The sequence below is a fragment of the Microtus oregoni genome, unplaced genomic scaffold (assembly GCF_018167655.1).
Source record: "Microtus oregoni isolate MIOR12 unplaced genomic scaffold, Mior012 000069F_ref0000032, whole genome shotgun sequence".
Taxonomy (NCBI): Eukaryota; Metazoa; Chordata; class Mammalia; order Rodentia; family Cricetidae; genus Microtus; species Microtus oregoni.
Genome location: NW_024543976.1, coordinates 2150516 through 2173793, shown reverse-complemented (window position 1 = coordinate 2173793; position 23278 = coordinate 2150516). Strand labels below are relative to the sequence as shown.

Below are 23278 nucleotides of genomic sequence, written 5' to 3'. Positions count from 1 at the left end.
ATGACTCAAACATGTACTGATCCCCAGAAGATCACTCCGGATCTAAGCTGAAGAGTAGAGTTTTTAGGGCTGATATGGATGATACACTGCCCTCCCATTCATAGGTCCAACATCCTAGGAACCAACCTTGAATAGAAGATATTTGGTGTGGGAGAGGACCTGTATTGAATCTATACACACTTTTCACTGTCATTATCCCCTAAACAGTAGTAGCGCATTATTTGTGTTATCAGGTACTTGGAGTGTGTATTTATGCTATTTGGAGAAGATGTAAAACACACAGGAGGATGCGTGTGGGCTCTATGCAAAGATTGTGCAATATGAGGAAGCTGAAGGTCTGGGAGTTCACGGAAGTTCCAGAGGACATCTCAGTTTGTCTCACATTCGACAATTCTTTCTAGGCAAGAGAGTTCCTTCTTGATGTACATGATAAGACAAGACATCCAGTGACCCCAGCACAGTCATAAAAGGGCCACTTCAGAGTGACACGATGGGAGATGGAAGCTTATTCCTAGGGAAGAATGGGATTTTAAGCAGCAAGCCATTTTAGATTTTGTTTGTTGAATGTGTCACCTTCAGTTGCGTGACCCTGAAATGGGAGAAAGGAATGGAAAAGATTCTGTGTGAAGTGGGAAAACCAGCAGCAGCGAGTGGGCGCTGAAGCCTGAATTGGTGGTGTCTTGGCTATGGCTTTTGAGACTCGTGTGAGGGTACAGGGCTTTTAGGAACCACCGAATGGGCTGTTTATTCTTACACACTGGAACCATAAGTGTGTTATGTAGTGGGAGCCACTCACCGACAGTATGTTTTTCATGGTAATCACAAACACATTGTAGGCAATCAGCCAGTCCCAGTAGCGGAGGATGCTCTTGATGGGTTTCAGTAGCAAATCACCCCCAAAGAGCAGGAAATAGAAACAGGCCACCAGGTAACCCATGCAAAATATGCTGATCCTGGTTGTTCCTGTGATGAAGATGATGGTGAGGACGAACCAGAAGAGGTAGCTGAAGATGATCACTTTGGACATGTCCAAGTAAGATCTGGAAGACACACCCGAGCGATACAAAGGTAATTGCTACACAAAGAAAATCAAGACTTCTTCTTTAGGGGCAGAGAACCTTGTATTTTGCAAAATGTGTGCCAAGGCCTCTGCATACCACTGCCTGCTGCATAAGAAAGCCCTGTATAACTAGTACTAGACTAATAGATAAGTTGAGAAAAACATCATGTATAAGTATGCTTCTCATCATCTCATTTGTGACCAATTTCTCACAAAATAAGAACATTTTCTGGGCAAGGTGGTGGTGGCACATGCCTTTAATCCCAGCACTCAGAAGGCAGAGGCATGTGGATTTCTGTGAGTTTGAGTCCAGCCTGGTCTACATAGTGAGTTGCAGGACAGCCAAGACTGTGACACTGAGAAACCCTGTCTCGAAAAAAAAAAAAAAACAAAAACAAAACCACAGCCATAACAAACCCCCCAGGGCATTTTCTGCCTACCTCTTGAATATTCAAAATTTTCTTTGTCTTTCTATGGTAGGCATGAATAATTAATTACAAAGCTAAAAACATTCCAAGATATAGGTGTTTCTTGGCTAACAGGAAGGTGAGCAATGGATTACTTTCAAGGAACTAAAAGTTTATGTTATTATATTACAAAAAGTACATACTACATACAAAGTAGAAGTAAAAACAATCCCTCCACATCGATAGAAGAATAACTCTCATATTCTGTGTCTGGATGTCACTGGGTCAGTTCAAGGCTCTCTGGGGCCCTGTCCATCCACACCGGCTTTAATGATGCAAGGTGAGACCAGAGTACGGGGCCCAGACTTTTCTACAATAATTGGCAGCTCTGGAAGCTCCCAGAACCTGGGTCATCTGCGGGTGGCAGGTGGTACAGTGGCTGGCCAGAGCTCAACTCTGCTTGACCACAGCTTCTCTGAGGGCTTGCTCTGGAAGTTTTCCTCTGGGGTTTTAGGAAAAGGATCAGAGAGTAAATTCTAGATTCACTCCTTCTTTAACGGGCTGCGTTTCTGCAGGAGGTTAATAAATCATCTCTGTAAAGGGTGCTCTGTCCTTAGCCTTGCCAGCAGCACTGGGAAGCAAGACGTATCTTAATGCATTTATCAAATAAGTGAACTTTTGATACTTACTGATTTTAAGAGGATAACAAAAATTATATTTTTTCTGAAATTACAATTATAATCCTTTAATTTTCTAAACAAAGCAGAAGAGCCATTCTTGAGATGAGATAAACCTAATAGTATGTTGCAGATACAGTAGAATGTGACAGCTTGTGCCCCACCAGAGGTGGCTGGAGATGTCACTCTGTCTGGTATGGGGCAATATAAGTAAGGCACTTGGAGTGGAGTCTGGCACCTAAAACAGCTGGGTAATGGAAGCTAGTTAAGTTATGCATGTACTATATAGACTCAGGACTATGCAAAAAAAAAATATAGACAAAAAAAACCCCTTAAAACAAGCAAACAAACAAAACCAAACAGTTAGAAGGACCTTTGCCCCTTATGCTTACACTTTAGAAAAGCAGACAAGACAGGTTCTTAAAACGACAACCCCAGGGAGTCAGTGACACATGTCACTCTTCTCTGAAGGCAGATGTTGGGGTGCCACACAGGCACCCTGTGTACTTCCAGGGCAATCCCTCTGCCTCTGCCCACGTCTTTCCAGCAGTTGGAGAAGACAGACACTACGCCATGAGCCCCAGAGGCTAGAGGATCAGGTCCAGCCAGATCTCACAGTGCTATGAGGTTTCTACACCATGTCAGAGGTGAATCTAAAAGGCTTTCGAGGATGAGGATAGAAAGGGAGCTTGACATCAGGCAGGACATGGATGAAACTAAGTCTGGAAAGCCCAAGATGCAGAAAGACTGCACCCTGAGAGACTGAGCTGGGCTTGTGGAAAAAGCTCCCAGGAAAAGCTCAGGAAGGCAAAGCTGAGTGTCCCCTGGCTGGAAAGAGGGGGAGGGCAGACAGAGTGCTGTAAAGGGAGCTCACACAGGGCTCAGGAAGATGCGACATAAGGACAAAACCACACAGGGCGGCTCTGGGGGCTTCACTCCTGGGGTTCCTGAACACGCAGGTGAGGAGGGACTGGGATGAGGGGTGAAGAAGACAGAAGAGTGGAGCAGGTGCGATAAAGAGGCAGTGTGATGAGGAGGGGATAGTGAGTATAGGGCAGTGAGGAGGTACAGGGATAAGGAGGGGGGTCAATTAGGAGGGATGGGTGAGGAGGGGACGATAAAGACAAGAGATGAGAAGAGGTGATGAGGAGGGGCAAGGATGAGGGTATGATGATGAGGTGTAAGGAAGAGGAGGTGAAGAGGAGGGGCAAGGATGAGGGTATGATGATGAGGTGTAAGGAAGAGGAGGTGAAGAGGAGGGGCAAGGATGAGGGTATGATGATGAGGTGTAAGGAAGAGGAGGTGAAGAGGAGGGGCAAGGATGAGGAAGCACGGTGGAGATGAGGGAGGTTCGAGATGAGGAGAGATAAGTAGTAAATGAGAGAGGTGGCGGAGAGAGAGGGCTGATGAAGGGTCAAGTGGATGGAGAGCAAAAATGGGGAGAGGGATAGGAAGATGAATGGGGAAGGAGGGCGGAGGGCAGGGGAGGGGTGGAGAGTGCTCTTGCTGGAGAGCTGCCTAGGGTATTGTTGGGATAAGAGTTTCTGTTGGAAGGGACTGGGGCCATGCAAGGCATTTGGCAGGGACTAGAGGGACACAAGGGCATAAGACGGAGGCTAATCTACTTCCCTGGTGCCACACTGACAAAACTGTAGTTAAAGGGCAGTTTGAATGACCATGCACACAAAGATTGCCTATCAGGAGGTGACGCTGCTGTTACCTGCAATGAATGAAATCTGGCACAGGGTTATGCTGGCTGAATGAGGCTGCGTCGAGGTTCATGCAGATCTCAACATTGTCCCCCGCCATGATGCGCACAGCTGCCTTGTTTTCATCCTCAAAGATCTGCCGTTGCAAGGAGGCACACAGGAGCAGCATGAAGTCATCTGTCAAGACAGAAGCAGCCACTTCTCAGTTTCTAAAAGGCCACACACGGTCACCACATGGCACATGTGAGCCTTAGCAAACAAGTGAGCTGTGTCCCCAAAGAGCATACTAGCTTCAAAGGTTGGGACCAAGTCCCCATTTTCTGACACAGTATAGGGACAGCAGAGGGAGTATAAGGTCTGGGGGGCTGGCAATGGTGGCATCTGGGTGTTGTCATGTCCAAATGCTAGGTGCCTGCCTCCATGAATCTTGGGGTGTGGTGCACTTTGCACCTCCCAATGCTGAGAAAGCTGTTGGAACGTGGGCACATCTTTCCACGGGAGCTAGAGATGGACATTTCTGCTCTTTCCTCTCACCAGTTGCTTTGCTTTTGCAACCAGACTTTTCTTGGGGCTCACACTGAGCAGATGTGAGCAGGCAAATGTAGTAGACAGCTCATAGAAAGAACATGGGCACGGCTTTGAGTTGCCACAGAAGAGCTCCTGGCCAGGTCTCTGGAATGCTCCCAAGGCACAGGCAGCTTCCTTGTCTTTAAAATGACCCCGAACCTTCTGTAGTGGGGAAGTCACTCTGGAATTCTCCATGGCACTGTGAATCCCGAGTGTTTTGGAAGTGCTGCTCCAACCATCCATTTCCAGCGATCCTGGAAGGTTTTGCATGCAGCTCTCCTGTGATTGACATCTGTGGGCTCCCTGGTGCTGCCACAACCCCGTCTCTCATTTTGGTCTTCCTGCCATGGTAACTGGAAATGGACTCAATCTGCAAAGCTCTCTCTCTAGTCTATCTTTGAATATGAGAGGTGTTGGGAAGTGAAGATACTTTGATGTTGATCTATTCATTTTGCAAATGGAAGTGAACAAGTAGGCACTATTGGTCATTTTGTATATAAATACATAAGACAAGCTCAGCAGAGGAACTAAAGGCAATAACGTCTAACACATGAAAAATAATAACAAATATAAGCCCAAATACCTACATCCGGTGGTCCTACAAGCAGAAACACAGACAAGAAACACTTACAGACAAGAAACACAGGGTTGGGCCGCACGATGAAATCCGGGAAGTACAGCCACTTGATGATGTTATCATTGAAGTGGGCACCCTTGAATCTCCATGGGTAATCTGCGGGGGGCAGGAATGAGCAGGCACAATCAGTTCCCTTGCGCATCTCTACCTTCTCCGCTGTGTGCGGCCTATAGCTGGGATCAGGGCAGACTCCCTGGGCAGAGTGCTCACCTCGGCAGGGGGCAGGTGGGATGCCGATGCAGACAAAGTACTGGAAGGTGATGATGCAAGCCAGAAAGCAGCAGTACTTGGGCCAGACCTCCGCGATGGCTTTTCTTCTGCGTCGATACAAGACACCGATCAGCCAGCAGGCATGAATCATGGCATAGAAATCCATCCGCTGTCCAATCACGTTCACTGACATTAGGAAACAGGTCTGTGTAAGGATGGTTAGGAGACAAGAAAGATTGGGTTTATCAGACATGGAAGGGACACCAGAGACCAGGATTTCTCTGTCTGCACATGCACAGGTCCCTGAGGAATGATGTTGTTGAGTGTTTTTTTTTAGCATGAAGATGGAAATGCTGGATGATTACCTCTGAGAGAACTGACTGTGCCTTTCATAGTAATGGCTTCAGTAGTGGCAAAAATGATAGCTATGATGTCCTGGTTAAAATACCACCATTGCAAATTCATTCCATCAATTCCATTATAGGTTAATCCCACTCTTCTGCTCAGCTTATTACTATTCTCTCACCACCATTTCAGGTCACAAGAGTCTCCTTCACAGCTTATACGTTCAAAATGCACACGAAGACAGGAAATCCATTCTATTCTTATTAAGAAATGACAGTTCAGATGTGTTTAGATGGCTCTGGAGACCTAGGGAGCACATGCATTGCTATGGAGTGGGGTACTGACTCCTGGCTTTTGAAAATTCCAACTTAAGCTAAGCGGACTCATCAGCTTCAGTGGTTTTGTGAACCAACAGGAATGTGTCACGACTTCAGTGACCAACCAGTCCAAAGAAACTATTTAAATTCTTAGGAAAAATAGCAAACGCATGAGCAAGAAAACTCACCTCTAGGCCGAACTTGTAGAAGAAGTAGTTTATAAAATATTTGGCACAATTGATAAGTCCATCATCTAGGTGTAATCTTGTGATGTCATGAAATATAGTTTTGGACACTGGCGCGGTCAGGTTGTTTCGGCCTCGATAGTACTCCTGATGGCGGTAAATGGTGACTTCAAAGGCCAAGATTGCCAACATCAGGAGGTTATTCTACAAGCAGAAAGGGAGAAAGCACATCTATGTATCCCAAAGGCCTAGTGATTTGGTACTTCGGAACAACTACAGGAAATCACCATATTCAAGTCTGGATGTCTAAAAAGCAATGTCATATTAGATCTCACTGTATTCAGTGTAGCATTGAGCCTATTTCTCTGTCTTACTTACTGAGGACCTAACTTCCTTGTGAAATGGGAACTGCTGTGGTCGTAGGATCTAGCCTCTCTGGACATAAGACTGTGGTTGTTTCTTTTCCTTGCTTGGTAAGTATATGACACATGCCAAGGGAACAGCATCCAGAGATCCTAGAGGAGGCTAGTCTGACCTTGTTTGCAACCCTTACATGCAACATATTACAGGGATATCTGGGAAAGTCACTGAGCTGGGGAACAAGATGACAGAGACTGAATTTAACACCTTTGTTCTCTGTCCAGAGAGAGAGACAGAGCTTGCTGAGAAGCAAGCTCAAGATGGAAAAGTCCTTGTCATAACAATAGTCACAACAAGAGGGTAGATACATAGATGGCAGAGGCCATCTCTCAGACTTTCCAAATATCAGTTTGTCTTACATGACAGCTATTTGGACAGTAACTGTTAGAGAAGATCTAGAAATTACAGAATATGGTGTTTAATACATTTAAAACCCTCAGGTGTAAAGATTTCATCTTTACGGGTCCTGTCAGCAGTTAGGATAATGGTTAAAGCTGCTTGAGTTATTCATCAAAATGGAATGTACAAGAATGTATAAGAATCTAAACGGTTTTTATTTCATTAAGTCTCAATGATTATTTTCGATCAAAATATGCTATATTACTTTGTAATGTAAGTATGTATTCTTTATTAAGTGTTCAAGAATCAGAAATTAATAGCAAGTATTTTTTTGTAATGCTGTTATATCTCCTTCTTAGAAATAATTACTATTAACAGTCTGGTAGATTTTTATCTAGGGCTTTTCTTTATTTCTAGAAAAGGTTACAATGTGTACAGTGTTAAAATTTTTTCCTTTTTCAAACACTTAACAATGTACGTTGGACTTGCTTCAGGTGTGATGTGCCTACCAACTTTGTCCTTTTAACAGTTATATGAGGAGTTGTTGCTGAAGATGTTGGGTATTTCAATGAACTGAGCTCAGGCTGCTAAGTTGATTTCTTTCAGCACAAAATAACACTGTATAATACTGATTTTAATGTCTAGTCATTTTTGAGATCTACAAAGAAAACAAAGTTACCTTTGGAGGGGCTAGGAAGCATCTAACGGGGGAAGGTTACAAGCTATAGAGGCCCAGAGGCCCAGATGAGACATAAGAAAGCCTTACCCTCAGGTAGACGAGCAAAGGGGAGGACTTCCTCAGACCGACCCACTCGGTGGGATCAACAGGGGCACTGTAGAGAAGAGACTTGTTCAGCTCATTAAGGGGTATGTTGGTTTGATTTTCATTGGGCTGAAAAGAAGAAAAAGTAGGATGACAACAGCTTATGAGATTGACAGTGTTCAGAGTCACCCCCTTCAGCCTTGATCAAAGGAAGTTCTGTGGGGTAGGGAGGGGAGGACCCATTTCACTTGGGGAGGAGTCTCAGGTTAAGAGCAGCTTTCGGTCCACCAAGGGGCCAGAGTGGTCCTAATGTGGGTGAGGTGACTTAAGTTAAACAGAATATCTCCCCTGATCCTCTTAAGGTCACTGAGGAAGGACCCCCAACTTCGAGGCTCACCAAGGAGCAGTTGACAGAAAAGTTCTCAGGCTTAATGGTTTGCAGCTGGTACAACATTTTGCAGACGATGATCACACATGTCCAGACAGTGCAGACACTAGAAGCCACACGGCGGAGTTTGGCATAGGGCAGAGCAAATGCCCAAGAAATCAAAAATACATAGTTGAACAGAGATACCTGGAAACACAAAATCAGAAATGGGGACAGAAATACGTGGCATGGCACGACATTCACAAGACAGGACAATGTGATTCAAAAACTGGTTGAGTTATTATGTTTAAGGTACTGTTCTAGGTGTTGGTCATTCCAAGGATATAGAGGCGATGTGGTCTATCTCATAAAGCAGACAGACATACAATCAGGTAGCATCAATATAATAATAACCGTAGCTAAGTTATATACATAGTTGTAAATGTCCTTATAATAGCATCCCGAAGGGTCCACAGGTTGTGGAAGATACAAAGTATGCTCAAATCCAAGGATCCAGAAGCAAAGGATGAAGGCAAGAGGTAGCATGGTGAGGATAGGCCAATGGATAATGGGAAATATTAGGGCTGGTCATAGATGAGGATGGAGATGCAGCTGCAAGTCAAACTTTGACTTGTTCCTTTTTTGTTTTTATTTTTGGATTTTCGAGACAGGGTTTCTCCGTAGCTTTTTTGGTTCCTGTCCTGGAACTAGCTCTTGTAGACCAGGCTGGCCTTGAACTCACAGAGATCTGCCTGCCTCTGTCTCCCAAGTGCTGGGATTAAAGGCGTGCGCCATCACCGCCCCGCAACTTGTCCCTTTTGAACCTTGAAATGGCACACAAACTCACTCTGCAGGAAAAAGGTCTTGTGGCAGAGAGCTTGAAGGAAAGATTTGTAACATATTTAGATAAGTGGCACAGAGGAAATGAAGGCAAAATGTAGGGCCAGAGCCCAAATCAACAGCAGTATGGAGAAGCGGAGTTAGGGATTCCATGGCTGCATGGAAGTATGTGATTCTGAGATTCCATTTAGAGGAATACATGCACTGGATTGGAACAGAAAGTAAAATTAGCTTGACTTGACGGCCAACTAATTTGAACATGGTAGGTTAAGAGTAGAAACTGAGATATGACATCAGTTTTTTTCAGAGAGAGGGAGTCTAAGTGGGTGAAATATCATTGCTAATTCTTGAAATATCAAGAATTTGCTAATTTAAGGGTAAGGACAATATTCAGCTTGACTGTTGGCTCTGGGCCACGCAAGTGTTTATCAAGAAGACAGATATCTTCAGATCTAATCAGTCTCCACAGCTCAAAGTTTCTTGAAGAATACAGAAGCGCCACTTTCTTCTTCAACCACAAAACATATTAACTTATATTGATACCTTCTCTCGGGGCCAAAACTCACAGGTGAAAGTTACCGCATGCACTCACTATAAAACTGAATATGTAGCAGCCATCAAGTTCTGTGACCTATCAGAGAAGAGGCTCCAAATCTGGCTTAGACAATGAAAACTGAGAAAAGGTGAAAATCTGTATGCAGCATGCTGTTGACGACTCTTTATTCGATAATCACTACTAGAGGCAAAGATTCTCTCTGAGAATTAAGTGCTGAGATAGTAAGATAGGAAGAGATGACACCCCAAATTAACCAAAGGAGAAAGATATGCTGTTTATAGGAATATTCAACAACCCAGAAAGTGAACCCAGAAAGTAAAACAAACTGAATGCTGTGTTTTATCAAAACCCTTTGATCCATGAATCGACTCTTCTCCCTTAGCCAAAGGTAGGGTCAATTTGAATGTTAAAGAGAAAATTGTATTAAAGGTATTTACTATGAAGTAAACCTCATATTTCTTTCATTGTATATCTTTAAGGCTCTCTGTATAAAGGCAGTACATGCAATTTGTACTTGTTTTCATTTTCTAAGGGATAAGCAGAGATAGTGAGTCTTTTTTTTTTTTTTTTTGATTTTTCGAGACAGGGTTTCTCCGTAGCTTTTGGTTCCTGTCCTGGAACTAGCTCTTGTAGACCAGGCTGGCCTCGAACTCACAGAGATCCGCCTGCCTCTGCCTCCCGAGTGCTGGTTAAAGGCGTGTGCCACCGCCGCCCGGCGAGATAGTGAGTCTTAATTCCTAACCGAGTTCAAGGTGAGGATTCCGTGCCCTCGGGGAGCATGTAAAAAACACGAAATCCATAAATGTCCCAGACAAAGCCACACAACAAGCACACTGACTGGGTGAGCCATGCTGTGATGGGGGTTCCTGGCTTAGCCTAACTCCTGGTGAGAAAGATGGTCCAGCTGCCAGCAATTTGAGTTGAGAACGGAATTATCTAAATAGGAGTGATGTGGGCTGGGGGATTGCAGGCCCTAGGCCTTGTAGATGACAGAGAATGTCAGCTGCATTCCCGGAGACGCAAGCTATCTAATATGAGGGACATGCGATTTGAAACCCACATCTCCCAGATGGTCCAGGAATGGCACGCCTGAGGTGGTCTGTGCTACAGTGTAAGGTTCTTAACTCCATGTGAGTATAAGAACTCCATGACAACATGTTAGGTAGACAGGTCTGATGTGATCCCCTTTACACCCTGGACAGGATGTCCAGTTGCAACATGGAGGAGGTTTCAGATGGAGAAAATATGTGTATTTCTTAGTTATAAAGGGAGAGATGACGTGGGCGATGGGTTTAGTTTTAGGCCTCACTGGCAGGAGTACTTTGGGGAACACAAGGCATGAGGTTGTGTATGACCGATCAGAGAAAGCAGTGGGCTGCAGACAGATCAAGGCCTCATCATTTGTGGGTGTGGACTGGTGGCACTGGGCTTCCGGAGCACGTACACTCATCCTCTAGATGGGGAATAGGCAGAGTAGGCTGTGCACAGAGCCTAGAGCCAAAGGGCGACACAGGGAGACAGAGAAGGGGAAGGGCTAGGACAGAGGACAAGGTGTGCATCACAGGACATGGTCCTCAGTGCCCGGCAAAGGATAGCCGTGAGGAGTCTCTCCAGGGATGATATTTGTATTGTTATCATCTCACACATAGGAAAATGGGTTCAGCATGGTCAGCTACTTCATTCAACACCAAGCTGGCCCAAATGTCATGCACCTCACTCCAAACTCCTGTTCTCTGGCAGCATCATGAGCTAAGGAGGTCGTGGGCTCACCATCTCCCTGACAACAAGAGTCTATCTAATGGAATGCTCATCAAAAATGAATCCATGCTATATATGTGTGATTATGGGCCAGTGAGTGTGGTCAGAGGCCAGTAAACTAGAAAGAGACCAATGAGATAGCAGAAAAGAAGCTTTAAAAAGGGACTGGGAAGGGTACTAGTGTTTATGTGATATAAAAATAGATAATACCAGGGGAGAAAGATACAGTGGGAATGGTGGCCAGGGCGATATGAGAAACGGGGATAGGGGAAAACAGTCAAAACAAAATATGTATGAAAATGTCATAAGGAAACTTGCTATTTTGTATGCTAATTAATAAAAATATATAAAAACTAATAATAACAACCAGTCAAATATTTGTCCTGCAAACAATCCAGACAGATCAAAATATCCAGGGAAACTCTGCTCATCCCTGAGCGTAGTGAGATTCTGATCATCCAGGGATGGGGGCAGAACTGAACGCCATAATATCCTCTGCATGAAGGACATCCTCCATTTGTCTTAGGTGCCAAGCAGCGTGGCCTGGAGTGTTGTGGTCGAACTCTCTACAAGCTTCAGGCAGCAGGGTCTTGACCCAGGTTTGAGGGTAAAGATTCTGAATTTTTACCATCTGAAAAGCCACCCAGGAAAGTTAGAGGTCTGCAAGAAAGACTGATGCTCGGCTGACATCATGGATACAAGTATACAAAAACTATTTGACAAATAAATTGAATGAAGTTTGTTTCTCCACAGTGAACATGAAGGAATTGTTGACAGAATGATCCTTCTCTTTACCAGGAAGTAAGACAGAAGTAGGAGTCAAGTGTACTGTCGATTTCATGCCTTACAGAGACAGCAAGTGAAATGGACTCCCATAAAGAGTTCATTATATTTTGGAACCCGAGTCTACTCCTTGGCAACACAAACTAGAATTTTACTCTTTCCCTCAAAGAGAACTTTGGGAGATATGGGGGGCAGAAAGCCCACATGGGGCAGAAAGCCAGCCCCCTACACACACTTCAGGAAGCAGCCTTTGCTGTAAGCCAAGCCACCTGGAAACTAAGCCACGGGGCTTTCTCCTCCTTTCTCTGTCTCCTTCTCCACTCCACTAACCTTAAGTCCTCTGGATAAGAAAGCCTATACACTCACACGTGTCTTGATCCCTGAATGCCAGGGGCATTGTAACACGAATGCCATGGATGCTTAGACAGAGGAAACGAGGACCTGCCATGCCCTGTGTAGTCTGGGAGTGCCCAGCAAAAGAAGACTTGCCTCTTTCACGGTCACCCAGATGATGTACGAGGAGACGATCTTGATGATGTGCAGCTCCAGGATCCACCACATGAACACCTGCAACTTGTGAAAATACTCCAGGAATTTTAGGAAGAGCACAGTGAGGCGGTCAATCACCAGGAGCCACTTGTTCCTTAGATCTGCAAGGCAGTAAATACAGCCAGGAGCATGACCACGGCCGGCGCTACTAACCAGAGCATCTCTTGTAGCTTTCAGGATGAAATGAGAGGCTGCTCAGTAGTTAGCGGATGCGTGCTATGAGCCTGGAGAGGACGCACCCAAGACCCCGACCCATGCCATGCTGCTGATTCAGAAGGTAAGTCAAAACACAAGGGACCATGTTACTATATTGGCCTTATAATTAAATCAGTGCAAAGAACTTTGTCTTGATTTACTTTTGAGACTATGCTAAATGATCTGAGCCCTCTGGAAATAACATCTTTTTCATCAAGCACAAATGACAAATGGGTGGTAAAGGCTCTTCATTTGCCTTTAATAAGTAAGAGCATCAGATCTACTTGTGGGCAGAGACAGCTTGTTCATCCTTAGAATCAGTACGGTTTCATAAAGTGTGGTCAAATTCTAATCATCTTTTTTTTTTATTTTTTTTTTTAAGATTTATTAGGAATACAGTGTTCTGTCTGCATGTATGCTTTCAGGCCAGAAGAGGTCACCCATTCTCATTATAGATGGTTGTGAGCCACCGTGGTTGCTGGGAATTGAACTCAGGACCTCTGGAAGAGCAGCCAGTGTGCTTAACCTCTGAGCCATCTCTCCTGCCCCTCTAATAATTTTCTTAATTAAATAAACCATTGCATATTTTCTACCTTAGGGGTTCACACCACTGTAGCCTCGGACTGTCAACCTTACCGAAAGCCACAGAGGACAGTTTTGTCTTTCCATGTTTCAGTTCTGGAGCATGTCAACCCATCAGAGATAGCTGTAATGTGACTGTCCTTGGTCTGAACATTGAGTAAGGTTTTAGTTACATCAAAAAAGCCTATGACTCAGGTGGACAGTCAACGTAAAGAAACAATTCAGAGGTGTGTACAGCAGAGCAATAAGGGTGTAGGGGGATTTTTGATAGGTCCCTTTTAGAAGAGTCCAAAGTCCTCATTAAAGTAGTATAATGAAATCCTAGCCTTAACTACTTGTCTGGCAGAATTGCCCATCCCCCACTGTGGGGTGCAATCCAGATGTGAAAAAGGCAGCTGGTCCTTATCTTGGGTCTTCTGAGATGAACTGGAGAAAGTAACCGGACCTCGGGGCATGTCTTCAAGAGTAATTTGCCTCCTTATGTCACATTAGCAGAGATCCAGCTAAGATGTGTACAGCATCTCCCACTTGGCCCAGAGGCCACGCTATGCCACTGCCTGAGAATTATCACAGGGACCAAACTCTCTGCCTTTTGCATCCTCTGTCAGCTAACATTTATCAACAACCATGTCTACTCCACTCCACTCATTCCTGGTTAGTACAGTTCTGGGAAGAAAGCTGGAGTGAGGGCAGGGAGTCTACTGACAAAAGATGGAGCCCTTAAGTCAGTGCTGCCCAAAGCACTGCCGGGCACTCAGACAAGTGTGCAATTACACACCACCTCGTCTAGCTCTCACGCTGTAAGTGTTGGAGCAGAACTAGCAATGTATGCATATTGTCACTCTCCTTGACAAACCTCAGAACACCTTTCCCAAGAACAAGTCTCTGAAGGTGACATCAGAATTGCCAGTGGCTCTGTGCAGGGGCCTCTAGTGGGACAGGTCCTATGAGAGGTTCCCACGAGCAGCAGAAACCAGAACACACTCCTCTGGATCTCCCCACAGACACTCTGCCTACCATCATAGATTGTTAGCCAAGCATCTACCTTCTTCCATTTCAGTTAGACTAAAGGGAAATCATTGCAGTAATTGGGATATGAATATTATCACGATAGCAACCAAGACTATTCTTCAACTTTTATTAGACGAAATCACAGACAGTTGCTTAGAGAAAGTCACTCTGTCATTTATGCTGCCAAAGGCAGGTGAGGAAAGGGGCTGGTTACCTGAGGTTTCTTCCTCCTCCGATTCCTCTTCCTCCTCTTCCTCCTCTTCAGACTCGTCGCTGTCTTTCCCTGGCTCACCCTTCTCTGTCTTCTTGGCACATTCTTCTGGCCTCTCCGCCCCAGGCTCCACCACTTTCTGCCCCTCAGGCTTCTCCAGGCTGGTGGTCATATTCATAATGGCTAGGTCTGGGAGGCTGCCTTCAGGGTGGGCCAATCTGTGGGCAGAGAGCAGCCGAGTGAGGAGGAGAAAGCAAGCCAAGAGGCTGCAGTCAAGGGGCAATAATGGAGGCCAAACCAAGGCAAATCGGTACGTGTACAAAGACCTTGTGCCATGGGCATTAGCGTCTCATCGTGTTTTGTAGGTTTGTTTAAGTTCTTTCTAAACACAAAGTGTCAACTCAGCTTTGTTAGGTTTTCTTATTCAGGTAGTAGTGATTGGTCAGGAAGGAGAGCTATTAGCACCTAAACTTGACATTTTTTCCTGGAGGAAAAAAATGGTCAGAATTTAGGATGTAGAAGCATGAAATGGCATCATGAAGAGCAAGCATTTCATGGCTTCACAGGGGGACTTACTCATTCTGGTGGATTGGTAATTTTTTCTTGAGGCTGCTCAAAGTAATTGAGATAGAAAGGAAAGAGAAGGAGGTGAGAACAGAGGAATTATAAGGAGGTCAGAGATCACATATCATGCCATATATCATCCACTATCACATAGGGGTATGCCAGGTGCGGGGACGACCTAATGCCAAGTGCATTCCAGAATGGTACCCGTAGTGGGCTTTCCTAGGAGTCGAGGCTCAGCAGCTGATATGAGTGGACAGAACAATTGGTTCATAGGGGAGAGGATTTAGAGACTCCCGAGTCGAAAGGCATCATGCTCTGTTAGTAAGGTTTCGAACCACCTTGCAGGAATCACGTCATTCACAGGTTACCTAAGGCTTTTTCAAATGATTAAATAATGTACGCTTTCAGCCAGCCTTGACATTGGCTAATCTCATGCTACCAGCGGCTAAAGCATTTGCGAGGAGAGCCACGCACTTCCGGGAGTGGTAACGGCATCTGCATCACATCTCGTCTGGGGACCACTGATGTGAGCTGTGGACTGGAAGCTGCAGGGGATTCTAGAGGAGCCAGAGCCAGAGCGAGAATGCAGCGGGTGGGGATTTACGGCCCTGACAGCAGCCTGGTCCCACACCTTACGTCCCAGCAGACAGCACAAGTGAGAGCTTCGTCCCACACTGTAGTTTTGAGACAGAAAATTGTGTTGCTCAGGCTGCCCTCGAAACTCCCATGCCAAGCAATCCTCCCTTAGCTACCCAAGTGTCTGGGACTGTGGGCATGTACCATGTGCCTAATTTCCTAATTGCTTAAAAAAATGGGAAGCTCTTTATTCTTATTTAGGTGAATGTTATAAAAGACACTGTAGATAATATAGAGCATTTTATGAACACATATTCTGGAAATGCTAATCATTTCTTCCATTTGTAATAATTATTCTATTTGTTTCAACCTGGTTATGACAGAATAGACAATACTATTCTACAAACAGGATTGTAGAATCTCAGAAAATTATTTAACTTTTCTAAAATTTAGTTAATTTTATATCAAATAAGTAGATTTGTTTGGATAAATTCTAAGCTATCTTCATCGACAGCATACTTAAAAACTCATCTATGATTTGAAGGTAATGCTGGCTTGAGTCCGCATTGCCCTTGGGCTTTTAGATAGTACCATAGAAAGACATTCTCCTTGACAGGGGTCAAGCAGGTAGATTACAACATGTCAGGAGCAAACCGCTAATTTAAGGAAGAAAAAGTGTCTGAGGAAGAGTTCAGCCTAGGGGTGTGGCTGGGCATGGGGGCGTGGCTGGGGATGGATGGGAATATGGCTGGGGATAGGGTTATGCTGAATCCTACCCATGACTTAAATTAGCTAACTCATATTATCAATTGCTGGAAAGCTGATTAGTTTTAAAACTGCAACAATCACGCTCTTTTCTGATGGCAATGCTGTGCCTTCATATTAATAACATCTGCGGGCCAATCTGGCAGGGCTCTGTATGAGATGCATTTGGATGCAGCAGCAATCTGGTGTCAGAGTCACCAGCACGCACGTACTCTGGAACTGCTGCGGGCCTCCTCTGTATACGTAGGAGGGTATCTGTCATGAGGACAAAGACTTCGGTCATTTATCCTACAGAACTGGTGATCTCGGATTACATTTTAAAGATGGTATAAACTTTGAAGGGACAAGATAACTCTCTAATAATCCCTGCTATTTGTAGAATGAGACTCCTAGTCATGAGACTGTTTCTGGTCATGGTGAAATGTCTTCAGTAAAGACACCCGCCCCCCCCCCCCCCGCAAACTGCTTGTCACAGCTAGATCACACTGAGAACACCAGTTAAATGAAGGCAGCAGAGTCAGATTCGGAAATGGAGCTTTTGGAAGTAGCTTTATACTGATTTCCAGACACTTCTTCACAAGTGCTCTGGGCCAGACAAAATTGAGAGCAGAAGAGTGCTGGGCTCCGCCCCTCATGTGTGCTGCACTCTGATTCAATTCATGAGGGACGACAGCGGGACATCCCGCATCCAGGTAGTGTCTGAAGCATGCCACTTTATGTCTTAGGATGGGTAACAAAAAAGGAAAAGGGAAGAGACACACACTGGAGCTTGGTAACCCTCTGAGGTTTTCGTTGACTGTTTTCTTTCACTATATATTGAGGAAAACGTGTGCACATGAAACGCACATAATGAAAATATGTTAAATGCACAGTTGGTTGGAGCATCCTATTTTCAAATCACTCACTTTTATCTTTATCATACTGATTTTTGAGAATATAATCAAGAAGAATGCCAAAGGCCTGTGTTCAGCATCAGAAAGCCTGGGAAAGAACCTCCTAGTAGAAAAAGTCTCTACCTACATGGCTTGGCGAATTAGTGGGCCTGCCTCCTTAGCCTCAGCCTGCTTAACTGTAGGATGGAAACTGCTGGGTCTACTTCATAGAATATTTTGAAAGTTAGGGTGGTTTCTGTGATGACTCACATCAGGAGGAGTTATGCAGGAAAACTTTAAGGCAAAGCCCCCATCTTCTAAGGAGAGATTTTCATGCTTGGGTGTGGTCGCCTGCATTATAAATTCATCCTCGTGAAAATCAGGGTTCAGCATGCGCAAGGGTCCTCTCACTGAAGGGCAGTGGAGAAGATGCTAAACATGGGTGATGATTCTGCTGCCTGCCCATCTGCACATTTAAGAAAACCCTTCTCATGAAGATGCCCAGTGTTTGTTCTTTATGCTTTCTCATGGCTCTGTGTGGAGCTCTCAGTCACTGCAAACTCAGGGCCCAGGGCTGGAGGAACTGACTGACCTCTGCTACACCAGCAGCTGGATTGGTCTCCAGAAAAGCTGATGTCCCTTCGAGCCAGAGAAGGCCACCCCAGGGAGACAGTCCCTGAAACTTCAGGCTGCAGAGCTCATAATGCTTGCCCTTCTTTACCAGTTTCACAGAGTGTTTTACAGCCCAGAGGACAGGCTTTTACCTGGGACACCAGACAGATGTGGGATGACTCTGGGGAGTCTTCCTCCTGCCTCCTGACATCACACCACTTCACACATCTGTCTTCACAAAAAGCTCTTTTCACTTCTTTACATTTTCTTTCTTTCTTTTTCCCAGTTGTTCTTGTATCCTTGTTGCCATTCATCCATCTGTGCGTGTGCGTGTGTGTGTGTGTGTGTGCGTGTGTGAGCGTAAAGGGATTGTGAGATTTACACTCTAAGCTACGGGCTCCTTACTATGAATTTTGGAATAAAAATGTTTATACCCTTCACACCACAACAAGGCAGATGACTTTTCTTTTTATTTATTAACCCAGCTCTTTCTTTTAAGGGCTGTGTATATCCCGCTCCACTTGTTTTGCCAGTTTTTATTCTTAGTGTGTATTCTGGGGACTCCTCTGGCAGGCAGCAATCTTGTCCTGCTCCAATCACCTCCTCTGCTTTGTGCGTTTTCACACCACAACTCAATGACTGTTAGTGAGGGCATTCTGTGCACTGGAGACACTCTCTGCAATGAACCAAATTGTGTGATGCGAAAGCCACAGAGGTTTAACTCAGTACTAGGACTAGGCTCTGAGAAGCTGCGTATTAAGCTAGTTTTCCATCAAAGAAAATGGAAACCGGCCATTGTAAAATTCCTTAGTCTAAATTCTATGAACTATCCTAAATGTGTGAAATACACATCACGCTCGCCCCTCTTGCATGGATAAGAAGCACCTGACGTTCGGGAAGGAGGCACACTGTACATCTGCAGAGTTCACAATATTAGCAACACCTGAAGTCTTTGTACAGAACCAGTACAACGTCAGGAAGACTGTATTCACACAGAAACAGCTGATCTGTGAATTTAGCATCACATCGTACATGTATGTGTCCCATCTTACATGTATGGCACTGAGTTCTCTGCATAGAATTCAGAGAGGTTGTACATTTCTGCTTCTACACCATGTAATGAATGACTTCATTCCTGAGAAAATATTCGACTTATAATTTGTCAATTTTTCCACAATTTAATAAAATTATTCTATATCTTTTCCAAGTGGCCCAGTGTATGCTACCTTCTTTTACCACATATTTTGGGGAATGTAATATCTATCTGGTATTCTATATGTACATATTTTATATGTGTGTGTGTGTATCTCTTTTTTCAAATCTACGAACTCATTTTTCTAATCACATTTTTCTCCTTATAAAATAACACTGGACCTAAAATATATGTGATGAAGGGCTCATCCTGTCATTCTAATTGGGTAAGAGGTTCAACTAAAATTCAGACACACTTTAAAGATAACATGAAGCACATGTTTTGAAATGAGGGTCAAGTGTATTTGATTAATGTTTCCTCTTGGGGGTATATTAGCCTTTCTTCTGACTTTCTCCATGGATGAGAGATTTCACTGAAAGAAGGTGGTGGTAAAGCTGGAATATTTGGACATTTTAATTATTAGGGGTGAGTCTGATATTGATACATATCTTCTATGAAGGTAAGTGATGTATGCTTTATGAAAAACAGCAAGCAGACACTTATCTTTTGTCTGGACACGGGAGTTAAGTAGCTGGTAAAGATCCCCAACTAGAGTGAATCTTCTCTAGTCAGCAGCTAGGATTTTCCGAGCTGGAATTGTCTCTCATGCTGGCTTCCAGCAGATGCCAGACAGTCCTTGTACAATGTTTATTTCTATTTGCTCAAGTGACACTCATTGTAAGGGAAAACCATGCTTAGTTTGTATTTCCTGTAGTGTGGGGACACACTGTGAATTCTATGGATGGAAAAAAACCCCTTCTTTAATAGTTTGATCTTTCTCGTAGAATTGTATTTGGAAATTGATTTGTTAAAAACCACACATCACCGTGGCCATTTTCTTCAACTAATGAGTAGGGCTGAGGGTTCAGCGATGCGGCATCTTCTGTGTACAGCACAGGGCATCCAGACCTGAGGAGCTTACACCTCTAGCAAGGGAGCTAAGACAAGCAGGGTTCTGGAAGGAAAGCCTGAGAAACTGCCGCAGGAGTCTGGAGGGCGGGCAGACAGGTGCCAGCAGGATGTTGGCATTGTTGGGATTGTGTGGAGGAGGCAGTTCTTGAGCTGAGCTCTCGATTTTATGATCAGTGAGGTGTCAACCTCGCAGGGAAGGCTTGAACAGAGAACAAAAGCAATGGGCTGTAGACGTTGGGACCCAGACCAAATACTGAGCGCCAGCTGAAGACTCTGGGCCACCTCCACTGTACAGCACCATTTGGCACGACCACCAAAATGGCTTGGCTTGCGAAGAGCATCCGTGAGCATACCTGAGGTCACCGTCCACTGAGGACACCACTTTCAATTTATAAAGCGGCAAAAGGTTTAACATATGAGAAAATATTTTTTTTAACTAAAAAGAAGAGAGAAGACATCAGCATACCCACCTATTTATTATTAGATACACGCGACCATTGACCTTGGCATGGCTGCGCGATGAGATGGGAGCACAAGGATGCAAGGGGAGACAGGTGGGAGAGAAAGAGGAGACAGTTAGACAGAGGCCATGGAGGAGCCTGCCCCTTAGGCGTTAGGCGAGTGTTTCATCATCCACACAGATCCTATGTCTCGAAGAAAAGTCTAGGCAGCAAGATACAGGAGCATCGTGAAGTCAGATGCACCCAGGAAAAATGCCCAATGACCACATTCCCCTTCTGCCTCCTCCCTCCCATCTCACAGACTTTATTAAAGAGTACCTATGCTTCACTTTGAAGATACACATTACCAAAGACAAAACTAGAATCTGAAGGATCAGCTTTTGCTCCTTTTTCAGATTTAAAAATATTCTAAGTCAATCTCTTTTCTTTACAGTCTTTAAAACTTAAGCTAAAATGTATTTAATATTTTCTAACATAAATAATAAATAATTTGTAATGATAAGTAATTTAAGTGGCTCTTAGAAAATTATTATTACATAATGTGTATTATTGCTCTGTCATGAATTATTGGTTGGTAAGTAAAATGATATTTCTGAGATTGCCTACTGAGAAATTATAAGTTTTTCTTATGCATGCATATAAATTCTTTTTGTAATTCTAACTATAATTTCTGAAAGGATAAACACAGCAAATTCTACTTCATCTGCAAGTGCTCTTTGCCTACACTGCATATGCTCACACACACACACACACACACATACACACACATACACACACACACACATACACACACACACATACACACACACATACACACACACATACACACACATACACACACACACATACACACACACACACATACACACACACATACACACACACACACATACACACACATACACACACACACATACACACACACACATACACACACACACATACACACACACACATACACACACACACACATACACACACACATACACACACACACACACACACTCACTCCAGAGTTGTACAAGACAGCACAAGGTCAACAGAACGCCAATGGAAACAATACTGCTGAAACCAACTTAATAAGAGCCCATTATTCCCTGTCTGCAACCAGTTTTTTCACAAAACTAACAAAGCAAACAGGTAAGAGAAAGCTAGCAGGGAAGTCGATTCCAACTCTGAACATACTTATTTTTCCTCACCATTGGGATCTAAAATGTAGTCATTGATTAGAACTCAGGAGAAAAACTTACTGGGAGGTGAAAATTATCAGTAAGAAAAATATAATCAGAGAGAATTTTTAAAAAATGATGTACACACCAAATATTTAAATTCAACTTTTGTGACTTTTCTAGAACACTCTTAAAGAAAACTTCATAACACCAAGGTTATTTAATTTCTGTAAGGAACTAGAAAACAAATTTTGTTTTTAGATCTGAAAGGGAAATCCCAAGCAACTCTTCAACACTTCCCCTTTTCTCATGCTCCTAAGTTTTCTTGGAAAATTCGCCACAAACAGGAAGAAAGGGAGCGGTGATCTCGAAGGGGTTTGCATCATTTAGGGCTGCTGTCTCTTACTGGTTGACAGGCCAGTATTGTATTGCTGTCGTTGTAGAAAGTAGACAGCATATACATGTCACAGGAAGTAACATGCATAACAGGCCCTGCAGTACACTTGTCTTTCAAGGGAACTCTGGGCTAAATTCAAGTTTCACATACATACTCAGTTTAAATCTTTTTTAGGTGGTGTCTTAGTTAGGGTTACTATTGCTGTGAAGAAACACCGTGAGCAAAAGCAACTTGGGGAGGAAAGGGTTCATTTCCCTCACCGTTCCAAGTAAGAGTTCATCATTGACAGCAGTGTAGACCGGAGCTCAAGCAGGGCAGGATACCTGGAGGCAGGAGCTGATGCAGAGGCCATGGAGGGGAGCTGCTTGACTGGCTCCCCATAGTTTTCTCAGACTGCTTTCTTATAGAGTCCAGGACCCCTTACTTGGGATGGCCCCACCCACAATGGCATAAGCCTTCCCTCATCAATTGCAAATTAAGAAACTGCCCTCCAGACTTGCCTGCAGCCTGATCTTATGGAGGCATTTACTCAATTGAGGCTTCCTCCTCTCTGATGACTTTACTTGGGTCAGGTAGACAAGAAACAGCCAGCACAGGTAGGTGACTAGTCTGGTAGAAGCTTTGTTGAGCCTTTGTCTTCCATAAAACTGTGGTTCTGAAAACATTTACTCTTCTCTACAAATTATATTCTATATCCTATTTGACGATACATCAGAAAACAACCCAGACACATGGCAATAAGGACAACAGTGACAGAAAGCTTCTACAAACAGGAAGAAATTTTAAAGAGAAGAAAATATTCGTTGAAGGGAAGAGGGGGCTTTAGGAACAAAAAGAATTTTAAGTCATCATTAACAATGATCAAATCTCACAAATGGAAGAGTTCTCTATCCTTCCTTTCCCCATTTTTTTAAATTTGGTTTTTGTTTATTTGTTTTAATTCACTTTGTAGTCTAGTTTGGCCTTGAATTTGTGGCTACACCTCCTCCTTTGTCAACCTTCTTAGTGATGGTATTACAGGCAGGGCTCACCCATGTCAAGCTTGAAACTGATTTCTAAATTACTGGAAAATGACTTTTGAAGATTTGCTGAGTATACTTAAATTAAGCATGCATATTATCAGAATTCAATAGTAAATAGTTTTTAGCTGTAGGCATCATAGTAACATCAAAGAACATCAAGTCGTAATATTTTCTAATAATTGACAAGTGTCACTGATGATCAATTTCCCTCCATCAAGCTGTCTGTGAAATTCCTTGAGTTCTAA

The 23278-nt window shown here is 43.9% G+C and overlaps 1 protein-coding gene across 3 annotated transcripts in view; it reads right to left on the bottom strand.

The window, feature by feature from the left end:
- The window catches only part of LOC121440635 (piezo-type mechanosensitive ion channel component 2-like), a 346630-nt gene that overhangs the window by 58034 nt on the left and 265318 nt on the right, over nt 1-23278 (bottom strand). Inside the window, exons 18-28 of one of the 3 annotated variants that reach the window (XM_041641417.1) lie at nt 20455-20496; nt 15065-15097; nt 14492-14706; nt 12430-12590; nt 8034-8210; nt 7640-7765; nt 6118-6318; nt 5268-5472; nt 5052-5153; nt 3865-4030; nt 797-1040 (exon numbers count right to left, since the gene is read on the bottom strand). In XM_041641417.1, coding sequence (XP_041497351.1) covers nt 797-1040; nt 3865-4030; nt 5052-5153; nt 5268-5472; nt 6118-6318; nt 7640-7765; nt 8034-8210; nt 12430-12590; nt 14492-14706; nt 15065-15097; nt 20455-20496 — 1672 coding nt within the window. The remainder of the gene's footprint in view (nt 1-796; nt 1041-3864; nt 4031-5051; nt 5154-5267; nt 5473-6117; nt 6319-7639; nt 7766-8033; nt 8211-12429; nt 12591-14491; nt 14707-15064; nt 15098-20454; nt 20497-23278) is intronic. The other 2 variants (XM_041641418.1, XM_041641419.1) reach the window with 2 other exon arrangements.